The sequence below is a fragment of the Cydia strobilella genome, chromosome 1, assembly GCF_947568885.1.
Source record: "Cydia strobilella chromosome 1, ilCydStro3.1, whole genome shotgun sequence".
In the NCBI taxonomy this organism is placed as follows: Eukaryota; Metazoa; Arthropoda; class Insecta; order Lepidoptera; family Tortricidae; genus Cydia; species Cydia strobilella.
The window spans coordinates 16,803,768-16,816,550 of NC_086041.1; the positions used below are offsets into that span (position 1 = coordinate 16,803,768).

Here is a 12,783-nt window from a genome sequence, read left to right on the forward strand (position 1 = left end):
GCTCGCACTGTCAAAAAGTTATCAGATCTCTTGTAGAGCCAAGCTTCTAACTCTACAAGCCCTAACTTCACAAACTCTACACCTTAGTCAAAATATGTGGCTTGGCCGCTTCACTTTCGCTACCATCACATGAACGTAAAGCCCGCTCCAGACTACGCGGCGCGAAGCCGCTAACGCGAGTGTGGAGTCGATATCGCTGATTAGAGAACTAGACTTCGCGTCTTCGCGCCGTGATCCGCGCATGAGTGTGGAGGGCCCTTAAGGTGAAAAATTGATTCACTATTAATAATTTTTATTATACAATATTTCTTGTAGTAACGAAACGGCCAAGCCACATATTTTGACTAAGGTGTAGAGTTTGTGAAAGTTAGGGCTTGTAGAGTTAGAAGCTTGGCTCTGCAAGAGATCTGATAACTTTTTGACAGTGCGAGCCTTATGGTTTTGTCTTGGCAACATTTTACATGAAAATGTTTTGGTAGGATTTCATTTCTTTTTGTAAGTTGCTTATGACAATCTTCCGTCCCCTAATTTAAAGGGTTGGGGGTAATTTACTATTAAAAATCCTGAAATACGTATCTGGCGGCATATTTTACACAATCTGCTTTTTACTGATTCCCCATACAAACTTAAACCCACTTTTCGCCCCTAACGCTCTTTTCCACCCCCTTACGGGGTGATTTTGGTGTTGAAAACTATTTTATATCCTTCCCCATAACAAAAACTATCTACATACCAAATTTGAACTAAATCGGTTCAGCGGTTATTAATTCCCCATACAAAATTCCACCCCCCTTTTCACCCCCTTAAGGGCTAAAAATTTTAAGTTTTTGAATTTTTCTTTCGTTTGTGTACTAAGACATACCAAATTTCAGCTTCCTAGGATTGCAGGTAGTACCCTAAAGGTTTTGATGGTCATCAGTGAGCGAGTGAGTGTGACGAAATCCGGGTATTTTAGATATGAATAAAAAAAATATGCTTAATAAGTCCACTAATGATATCATGGCGGGGGCACTGCCATGCCCCCAGATACGACTCATAGCCTAGACTGTTAATGTTCGACTCTAGGTACTCACGAAATGTAGTACAGTGGAACCTCGGTAGCAATAAGGATCTCAAGGTAAACGTCTAAAAGTTCATGTTATAGGTTTCGTCTTATAGCGGACATCGACTTAGGGGCTTTTTTGTGGGTTTTTGTTACATAGGTTTCGAGTTACATCTTACTTTCTCAAAGCTTCGGGATCAGCCAGATCGTCATACACCTCGAATGGGTTGAGGAAGTGGCCGAAGATGGGTGCGGTCTTGGTGGGGCACACGGCGTGGAAGGTCAGCTCAAAGTGTTTGCCTAGCTGGTCACCCATGTGCGCCATGAACCAGTCGCGATCCCTAGAACCGTACACAACAAGGCTGGGTTATGAGCAGGTCTTCTAAAAAGTAAAACGCCTTTGTACCAACTAGGGACTATAAGTAAGTAAGTATTCTTTATTGCACAAAAATTATACATTAAAAACACAACCACAACAAACAAACAATTATACATTAAAATTATACTATATACATTCAAACACAAAAATAATTTTCCAAATCGGTTCATAAATGACGGAGATACATACAAAATAATTTTTAAGAAAAAAAAACCGACTTCAATGGAGGATGCCGCTGAAAGTTCACTTATTGCTGATACACTTAGATTCCAGACAATGAAATGAAAAAGACAGCATCTTTTGCCTAATTACGTAAAAAAGGAGGTAAAACGACCCACTTTTCTAGTAGCATTTCGTTTTTGTAAGGGTCGCAGTTCTAACTTAACCTAACCTACTTTTCTGATAGCATTTCGTTTCTGTAAGGGTCACAGCTCTAGCCTAACCTAACCTACTTTTCTGATAGCAGTTCTATTCTGTGAGAATCGCAGTTCAAAACCCACCCACCCACCTAACCCACTTTTCTAGTAGCATTTCCGGGTCCGGGTCTGGGTCCGGATCCGAGTCCGGGTCCGTGTCCGGCTATCCGGGTCCAAGTTTGGGTCAGAGTTCGGTCCGAGTCCGGGTCCGAGTTAAGGTCCATGTTCAGACCCGGGTCCGGGTCCGAGTCCGGGTCCAAGTTTAGGTCTGGGTCCATAAGGAAGAAAACAAGTCGCCAAACGTGAACTATGTGTCATTGAAGAGTTCCATTCTGATCATCATCAGCAGTTCCACTTCATTGAATGTCACTTTTTTAAATGTAAATGCTGGATTTGTTGATGAAAATACAAAAATCACTATATGTATGCCTTTCACATTTGAAGAGTTCCCTCGGTTCCTCGTGGGTCTCATCATCAGAACCCGAGCTTGACAAAAATATGTCTTAAAAACTTAAGTTGCTTAACAAACATAAAGAAGAGGACAAATCGCCAAACGTAAACTATGTGTCATTAAAAAGTTCCGTTCTGATCATCATCAGCAGTTCCACTTCATCAAATGTCACTTTTTAAAATGGAAATGCTGGATTTGTTGATAAAAATACAAAAACTTCTATATGTATGCTTTTCACATTTGAGGAGTTCCCTCGATTCCTCATGGATCCCATCATTAGAACTCGAACTTGACAAAAATGTTTCTTGAAAACCTAACTTGCTTAACAAACATAACGAAGAGGACAAATCGCCAAACGCGAACTATGCGTCATTGAAGAGTTCCGTTCTGATCATCATCAGCAGTTCCACTTCATCAAATATCACTTTTTAAATGTAAGTGCTTGATTTGTTGATGAAAATACTAAAATCAATAATATTGCCTTATTATTTGAGGAGTTCCCTCGATTCCTCATGGATCCCATCATCAGAACTACTTTTTGACAAAAACGGGACCAATCTGTATGTATAGGTATATACTTATAATCAAAAAAAGAATTTTCAAAATCGGTCCAGAAATGACGGGAGTAACAAACATTAAAAAAAAACCGAATTGAGAACCTCCTCCTTTGAAATCTTGAAGTCGGTTAAAAATACGGTCGAATTGATAACCTCCTCCTTTTTTTGAAGTCGGTTAAAAAGTACGGGAAGCTATTGAAATTAAAAACAAAAACATTGCAATTTCAATCTGGACGAGGTTTCTAAGATCTCATCCACATGGAATCCAGTCATTAGTAAATGTAAGCGGAAACGAATATCGACAGTCGATAAATCGAATATCGTTAGTGTTGTGTGTCGACAAAGTAACATTCCTAGTGCGCAAAACGTTCAAGCTGATAAACAAGACCAAGTGCGGGGAGTTCGAAAGACTAGAGCGGCTAGATGCTGACCAGAAGCCAGTCTTCTCCGATACCACGGGGACAACGCCATCCTTGAAACGTCGGATTAAGTCCCGTTTTACAATTTAATAATGAATACTGTATAATCTTAATCTATATCTATACACCTTTCTTCTGTAAGGCGGTCTCCAAAAACTCTAAAGCATTCGCATATCCACAGTCGCAGGAAACTTCTTTTTGTGTTCTGATAATCTTTATTGCTTCGTAACAGACCCTGAAATCACGTTATATCTTAATTATTTGTTAAATTATATCGTCAGCGGTTCTCATGTTAGGCATTTACCTGAAATATTTTGGAGATGTCTCGCAAATTGAAGAGATAATGCATCTTACTCGGAGTCGGCAGTAACTTCGCCACAACATTGTTAAACACGTCTATTGTCCCAACTAGTACTACTTTACCTAAAATAAAAACCAATAAAGAAAAAGTTAAAAAATAAAACATTTATAAAGATCACAACAGCGGCGAGCAAGGTCCGCTCAACAACATGTCCCAAGAAATACCAAGATGAGATGAAACCACAATTACCGACAGCTTTCGTCTCCTCGTCAAACTCCTGCATATGCTGCGACAACATGGTGCCGAATATCTTAATAAGCTGCTGCTGCGTGGGAGCGGTGAGGTAGAACGCGTGGAAACAGGACAACAGCCGCGGGGGGAGGTGCGAGCGCGCTCCACCCGGAGGACCCGCAGCGCCGCACAGCACCATTCCCTAAGATCATATAGGTCATTTACACGAAGTGATCACTTAGATAAACCATACGAGACGAACGGCGCTCACCGCACACTGCCGCTCTACAAAACAAGGCGTGAACTAGTTACAAATAGGTATCTACACGCCAATTGCAAAAGGATGGCTAACTGCTCGTGTACAACGCGCGTACAATGTACGAGTGGTTCGCTAGTGGGTGCTACCTAGAAAATACATTCGCCAGACATGAACGCATTTTACAAGAAATAAAAACTTGATTAAATTACTTAGTTAACTATGTGGTTGTCTGTACAAGTTGTCTTACTCTGACATTCTTCCTCCACTGTTTTTCCCGATCAAACCAATAACCATAGTCGTGCCACAGCCGGACCAGCTCAAGCGGCGGCTGCGAGCCGTACGCGTCACGCACCGGCATGTTGATGTCGTCCATGAATGCGATCATTTTCTTGCCTAAACAGAACACGCTATAGTTAGTCTTTTCAACTCTACGTTGTGCAAGCAACTTTAGACATAGGTAAATGAAAACGTTACCCACCTCCAGCAGGCACATAGTTCCCTTTGGTTCGCTTCTCAAGCCTCGCCTCGATGATGTCCTGCACATTAGCAGCTGTGGTCTGAGCAGACATGTTTATGACTTGCTGGCTATATCTAAAGGGGAACAATAACATTCAGTAAACTTGGCCCGAGTACAAACAACACTTGGCTTGGCAGTGTACTTGGCTTGGTACACGCACGAACAAATTGTTCAAAGTTCAGTAAATAATATAGAATGAGAGCAAGATACTTATGCTCAAAGAGTTTAAAATACTTAAGCAAGCACTTTGATGCCGTGCTTTAAAGATTAAGAAGGTTAGGTATGTATGTATAACACTATAGACCTTATTTTGAATAAGGTACCTATGAAAACAATAAGCATATCCTTGGAGGATATAACCAACGGAGACGTTCAATTCAATTTTTCAGGAAGTATGGCTCCATCGATACTGTCGATGATTTCGCCAACGTCAAAGTAGGATTACGTGGGATCGAATTAATATTTCTTGATTAAAACAGGCCATCGGCCATAGCCAGTGTACGGTAAACAACAAAATTATGGGCCTCTATGGCTCTAGCCAGACACGGTTAGAGGTAGAAATACCAAATGCTCTTAGAGCACGACGTTGTTCGGTTGTTGTTGTAGTTGTCTCGTAAAACCGATTATATATAAGATACGCTATATATGGTCGACCTTCACCGATACGTCTGACGGATGTAACTTATATTTTATGAAAGAAAATATGTTCCTGAACATAAATAAATAGGGTTGCCTAAAGAAATATGGTCAAGGCTATTTTTAATAATTTTTTTAAAATAATTTTTTTTCTTCAAATTTCACTGATTTGTCTGACGAACGAAATAAGTTCCAATGGAAAGTATACAACTTCTACAACATGAATAAATTAGGTTGCTTATGTTTTTCCGTTCACTATTATGAGGTTGCCGTGTTTAAACAGGTGAGTTAAAATCGATAATTGCACCCATCTGTCTGACGCTTGAATTATATATCAAAATAATGGTAATTTTATTGCGAATACAATGGTGTAGGGTTGCCTGCAAAAATCTGGTCACAAATAAGGGTTGCCAGGCTTTTAAAGATAATAAGAAGGAAAGACTTTTAGCGATAACTCAAAAACGGCTTAACTGATCACGATTGTTTTAACTATTTTCGAATGTGTTTTTTGTAATTTTTTTTATAATTTTTGGATGAATGGTTCAAAAGTTAGAAGGGAAAACCCTTTTTTTTCTAAATAATTATTTCCGAAATGATTCACTTTATCAAAAAATGTTGTTCAAAGACCCCTATTTATTTTAAAAGACCTATCCAACGACACCCCACACCATAGGGTTGAAACGATAAAAAAATTGTCACACATTTTGTTTCTTTCAAAGCGATTATTTCCGAAAATATTCACTTTATCAAAAAATGTTTTACTAAAACCCCTATTTATTTTAAAAGACCTATCCAACGACATCCCACATCATAGGGTTGAAACGAAACAAACAATCCTTACATACATTTTGTTTCTTTCGAGGCGATTATTTCCGAAAATATTTACTTTATCAACAATTGATTTTTGAAAACCCTATTCATTTTAAAAGACGTATCCAACAATACCCGGCACTGTAGGTTTGAAATGAAAAAAAAAAACCTTACATACATTTTGTTTCTTTCGAAGGGATTATTTCCGAAAATATTCACTTTATCTTAAATTGATTATTGAAGACCCCTATTTATTTTAAAAGACCTATCCAGCAATATCCGGCACTATAGAGTAGAAACGAAATTTTTTTTTTTACATATATTTTGTTCTTTTAGAAGCGACTATTTCCTAAAATAATCACTTTATCCCTATGGTGTCGGATGTCGTTGGATAGGTATTTTAAGACGGGTTTTGAACAATCATTTTTTGATAAAGTTACTATTTTCGAAAATAATAATAATAATAATAAAGATCGCGCACGAAAGCGGCACAAAGCGCACGACCACCACCCCCGCCCGCGTCGTCCAGCTCCTCGCCTTCGTCGTTAGGCGACGAATATGCCACTGCGCCTGACGGGAACACCAGCGAGTCGAGCAGCGACGAGCGCGGGCCGACGCCCTCGCCGCCACGACCACCTGCGCGACGGGGACGGCCACCGCTGCCGGCACGCTTGGGGCCTGCGGGACATCCTGCCCCGCCCACGGCCCCCGCTGCCGGTGGTATAGTGCGTCGCATGAGATGGTCTCAATCCATTAATGAGAATGTCATGCGCGCCTATTATGGGGCTACAGAGGGGGGAACACAGCTATCCGCGTATCGTTCAAGAATACTGCCACTGTTTCAGGTTCTTGAACCCACCATCACCGTGTCGGAGCAACGATTATGGGATCAGGTGCGCGTCATTCAGCGGCTATAGCGTTTGGATGATGCGACACTTGATCGGCTTCGCCTGGAGGCTCTCTCTGCTCGCGCAGCCTCCGCCTCGGTGCGAGATCTGCCCGCCACATCGCCGGATCCGGTGCCCGCACCCGACCTGGCACCGGGGGCGCCGCGGGTTGATTTTAGTACCGACGAGGGGGATTTTGCGAGTCAGAGCGTGAGTACATCTGCCAATGAGCAACTGAGGAGGACTTTGGAAGAGGCGATTAGGCAGTATCGCGCCACAACCAACTCTAGGCCACGATTACCACGTCTGCCTATAAATAGACGCAATCTAGCGCTAGTGGGAGCCTTAAACGCTTTACTAGAGCCACATTTACGGACTAGTAAAGATTTAGATGATACGCACTCGATCATGTACTGCGGAGCCATCGCGGCGTGCCGTGTTGCTCGAGTCAAGTTTCCGGACGCTGAACGTGCACCTAGGACCGCCGGAGGTGTCCCTGCATGGCAAGCGCGGATCGAGCGACGTATTAGCTCGTTTAGGACTCTCATTGCAAAGCTGATCTGCTTTAGGGGGGGCAACAACCGCCCCCGAGTAATGCGCTTTGTGAACCAGGCGTTCGCGGGGACGGATGTCAGACCCCGCGACTACATGGCCAATGTCACAGAGCGCATCGACTTTCTAAAGCAGAAAGTCTATGCATGGGCAAACCGTATTCGCCGCTACAGAAAGCGTGTGGATCGATTCCAGCAGAATCGTCTTTTTCAAAGTGACCAAAGGAAGGTGTACCGGAGGTGGGAGGAAACCGACTCTCGTGTGTCCGACGTGCGGCTGCCGGATGCTACTGCCATGACTGATTTTTGGCGTAGCATCTGGTCAGTGCCTGTGGAACACACGGAGGGCGGTTGGATAGACGTTGTCAAACGTGAGTGCGAGAACATCGAACCTATGGGGGCTATCACCATCAGCCCCGACGACGTAAGTTGTGCCATCCGTACGGCCCAGAACTGGAAAAGTCCTGGACCGGACGGATTGCACAACTTCTGGCTAAAATGGTTTCGATGCTCGCACGCACGGTTGGCAGCGCAGTTCCAACAAGCCCTAGAGCTCGGTTCCCTCCCACCTTCCCTAACAACTGGTGTAACCTTCCTGCTCTACAAGTCCGGTAGTACCACGGAAGCGAAGAACTACAGACCCATCACGTGCTTGCCTACACTTTACAAGCTCCTTACATCCATTTTGAGAGCAAAAATTAACGCGCACATTGTCGCTAACAACATTTTGGCCTCCGCTCAAAATGGATGTAGGGTTGGGTCCCGTGGTACTAAAGAGCTCCTCCTCATAGACATGACCATATGCCAGCAAGTTCGGCGGAACAGGGGGGCCCTCTCGGCCGCCTGAATTGACTATAAGAAGGCCTATGATTCGGTGCCTCACTCATGGCTGAGAAGGGTATTGGAGCTGTATAAACTTGATACAGCTTTAATATCCTTCCTAAGTGCGTGTATGAGACAGTGGATCACAGTCCTTCGTCAACCAGGAGGTGGGGATGACCGCCCTGGCCCGCAGGACTTTATAAGGATCGAGCGAGGAATATTTCAGGGTGACAGTCTGAGTCCCCTATGGTTCTGCCTAACTCTGAATCCCCTCAGCACCCTGCTGAAGGATTCAGGGTTAGGTTGCCAGCTTCGGAGAGAGGGTGAAGTCATTTCTCACCTTCTGTACATGGATGACCTCAAGCTATTTGCGCCAAATAACCAAGACTTGATGGTGCTATTGAAAACCACAGAAGCTTTCAGTACCGCCATCAGAATGGAGTTTGGTGTCGATAAGTGTGCGGTTATGCATGTACAGCAGGGGGAGGTTGTAAATTCAACAAATTTACAACTTTCTGAGACAATGTCTTTCAGATCTATCTCTGAATCAGAAACCTATAAATACCTTGGTATGTCACAGTCGTTGGGTATTGAGGGCGAGGGTATTAGACGGTCGGTGAAGGATCGCTTTTTCAGTCGGCTCACAAAAGTCCTTAACAGTCTTTTGTCAGGAGGCAACAAAGTGCGCGCCTTCAACGCCTGGGTAATGCCCATACTCATATACTCCTTTGGCATACTAAGGTGGACTCAGACCGAGCTGGACGCCCTGGATCGGAGGGTCCGTCTAATGCTCACCACACACCGTATGCTACACCCACGCTCGTCAGTTATGAGATTGTACATCTCACGGAAATGTGGAGGTCGAGGCTTCCTTAATGCCAAAGATCTCCACAACCGCGAGGTGTGCAATCTCAGGAATTATTTCCTTAACAACGAGTGTGGTGTGCATCGTGATGTGGTGGCAGTGGACAGGAACTTCACGCCGCTCTCCTTGGCAAACGAGAACTGGCACAAACCTGTGGTACAAAGTACTGCGGGTCGCAGGGCGGTGTGGGAGAGTAAGGTGCTACACGGGCGGTTCTACAAGGCCCTCATGGGACCCGATGTAGACCTGCTCGCGTCGGTGAACTGGTTACGATTCGGTGACCTCTTCGGAGAAACCGAGGGTTTTGCCTGTGCAATTGCGGACGAAGTTATGATGACGAACAACTATCGGAAATATATCCTGAAGGACGGTACGGTCGACATTTGTCGGGCATGCCGCCGTCCCGGAGAGTCACTCAGGCATATCATTTCCGGTTGTTCTCATCTTGCTAACGGCGAGTACTTGCACAGACATAATCTCGTAGCCAGGATTATTCACCAGCAGCTTGCTCTTCTATATGGCCTTGTGGACTGCGAAGTACCGTACTACAAGTATTTACCTGTGCCAGTTCTCGAGAATGGTCGTGCCACGCTCTATTGGGATCGATCTATTATCACTGACAGGACTATTGTAGCCAATAAGCCTGACATTGTGATAATAGATCGATCGCAGCGCCGGGCCGTGCTCGTCGACATCACCATCCCCATGATGAGAATCTCGTGAAAGCCGAGAAGGACAAGTCCAGTAAGTACCTAGACTTGGCTCACGAGATAACCGCCATGTGGGATGTTGATTCGACGATCATTGTCCCGATAGTCGTTTCAGCGAACGGTCTCATAGCGAAGAGTCTCGACCAACACCTTGAGAGACTCTCGCTAGGTGGTTGGATCAAGGGTCAGATGCAGAAGGCGGAGATCTTGGACACGGCGCGAATAGTCCGCCGGTTCCTCTCTCTGCGGCCCTGACCACCGGCAGCTTGGGCCCTGCCCCGCTGCTGGCGGCACCCTAGGTTAGGTTTTTTATAATTTGTTTATATGTATTTTGTATTGTTTTGTAAGTGTTTTTATATTTTACTTTTATATCCATATTATAAAAAACCTAACATAAGAAAATGAATAAATAAAGAGAATAATAATAAAATACTTTATTGTGCACTACAAAGAAAAATACATGTTACAAACAAAGACAGGACATAAGTGAGTAGGTGAGTAATAATCGCTTCTAAAGGAACAAAATATATGTAAAAAAAATACGTTTCAACCCTATAGTGCCGGATATTGTTGGATAGGTCTTTTAAAATGAATAGGGGTCCAGCAAAACTCGCTGATTCACGTTTACCCTCATCAAACGCAAGTGCTGAGCTCATGTGGAAACATGTAGAGGAGAAAATCACCGAAGCACTCCGTGAGATAGCCAGTAGAGGAGTAGTGACTGCAAAAGATCCACATGGATAACAGAAAAGACATGGGACCTGATTCAGCGCAGGAAAGACATTAAAGTCAAGGGCTTTCAGAATCCGGATGTGCGAAAGGAATACTCTGACCTGTGCAAATCTATACAGAGAGAGTGTCGCAGAGATAAAAACGACCACATCATGGGCATATGTCGTGAGGTGGAGGTTCATGCACTAAAACTGCAAACGTCAGATAGGGGGGTGTCACTGCGCAGTTTAGGCATATTTGGCCGGCGCACCGCCCAAGAAGGTGCATGGCAGTGGGCTGCCGCTCGGCTCGCACGATAGTCGTGTCACGTGGCGCTCGCGCAAAATTGTAAATACGCAATGGCTTCGAAACCTAAATCGCGATCTAATCTGTATAAAAGATAATTTATTTATTTATACTTTATTGCACATAAAATAAGTACAAATGGCGGACTTAATGGTGGATAATGTTCTGTTTATGGATGTCTGAATAAACGGAAGAACAAGGAAGCAGAAAAAACATTTTTTTTAAATTCCGGACTATATTGACCGACATATTTTCAAAGGAATAAGTACTTCTAGGGATCCCTTATAGGGATAAGTCCGCCTTTGTACATTGTATATATTTTTGTTCTTTTATTGTGTTTGTAATCTGTCTTATGTACAATAAAGTGTTTACATACATGCATACATACATACATACATACATACATACATACTTCTGTGGCATACCTACTTCCGTGAGAATCAGACATACTATCTCCGGCTAAAATTTTTATGTTTACAGAATCAACGTTTGTAATTCCTACATATTTATCTTAAAAATAATAAATCAGTAGGTATAGGTACAAAAACTTGTCAAGTGACAACCCCGTGCCGACACTCGCAGCTCGGTCATAATACTGCGGCGCGCAAAGAAGATTCACGGTTCGTGCGCGGTTATAAGATTCAATTTTGCTTGCAGGCGGCGAGTGTAGGTATAATTTTATACTTAAATCTGGCTTTTGTGAAGGAGTGAATTTTCTGTACGGTAGTACTATTAGTTATTCTGTGCGTCAGACTTGTTCAAGAAAGTCCGCTTGCTCAGCAAAAAATTTAAAGCCAAATCTTGGGTCATCGAGTACGCCAATGGTCGCCCTTTGCACGAACTCGATGACATTGCTGAACGTTGGCGCGGTTACTGCGAGCAGCTATATGGAAAGTCCTGCACGTCCACCAACACTCGACTAGACTGGAGGCTTTTAGAGCTGGAACCTGATATTTTGAAATCGGAGATAAAAGCAGCAGTCGATCGTCTCAAGCCGAATAAAGCCCCAGAATCAGATGGCATAACCTCAGAGATACTCAAATCCCTCGGGGACCGCATTATGCAACCACATATGGCAGAACGGCGACTGGCCCGAAAGCTGGACCCAATCAGTGATCATCCCTCTGCACAAAAAAGGATCAACCAAGCAATGCGATAACTACCGCACCCTTGCCCTAATGTCGCATGCCAGCAAGATTCTGCTTCATATTATTAATAACAGAATCCGCCATTATCTCGATTGGCAGATTCCTCAAGAGCAAGCAGGTTTTGTGAAGGGCAAAGGCACCAGGGAACAGATACTGAATATCAGGCAAATTGTGGAGAAGTGCTACGAATTCGATACGCCAGCAATCATGTGTTTCGTTGACTACAGCAAGGCTTTTGACTGCGTCGACTGGGATCGCTTGTGGGATATCCTGTTAGAATTGGGTGTACCTCGGCATCTCACTGCACTGCTGCAATCCTTATACTACAACAGCCAAGGAGTAGTCAAAGTTGACCGAATCACATCAAACCCCTTCAACTTCCAGAAAGGCGTCCGGCAAGGGTGCATTCTTTCGCCAATCCTGTTTAATGCATATGGTGAATACATCGTGAGGAAAACATGCGACGGCTGGAATGGTGGAATTTCCGTGGGAGGGCGTAAAATATCAAACTTAAGATACGCTGACGACACCACCCTTCTGGCAGCCAGCGAAGCAGAGATGGAATATCTTTTAAACAGGATGGAAAGTATCAGTGAAGAACGCGGACTATCGATCGATAGATCTAAAACCAAAGTCATGATACTAGAACGCAAACGGAAGCTGGAGCGCAGTGGAACACTAGACCTAGAGATCGTAGACAACGTCATATACCTTGGCTCTACCATAAGTAACAACGGGTCCTGTGAGACGGAAATCCGCAGAAGA

The 12,783-nt window shown here is 43.8% G+C and overlaps 1 protein-coding gene across 3 annotated transcripts in view; it reads right to left on the reverse strand.

Annotated features, from left to right (window-relative positions):
• The window catches only part of LOC134745556 (dynein axonemal heavy chain 2), a 172,141-nt gene that overhangs the window by 65,247 nt on the left and 94,111 nt on the right, over window positions 1–12,783 (reverse strand). For all 3 annotated transcript variants that reach the window (XM_063679634.1, XM_063679623.1, XM_063679640.1), the window contains exons 44-49: window positions 4,534–4,646; window positions 4,303–4,448; window positions 3,815–3,998; window positions 3,569–3,687; window positions 3,393–3,499; window positions 1,222–1,383 (exon numbers count right to left, since the gene is read on the reverse strand). In XM_063679634.1, coding sequence (XP_063535704.1) covers window positions 1,222–1,383; window positions 3,393–3,499; window positions 3,569–3,687; window positions 3,815–3,998; window positions 4,303–4,448; window positions 4,534–4,646 — 831 coding nt within the window. The remainder of the gene's footprint in view (window positions 1–1,221; window positions 1,384–3,392; window positions 3,500–3,568; window positions 3,688–3,814; window positions 3,999–4,302; window positions 4,449–4,533; window positions 4,647–12,783) is intronic.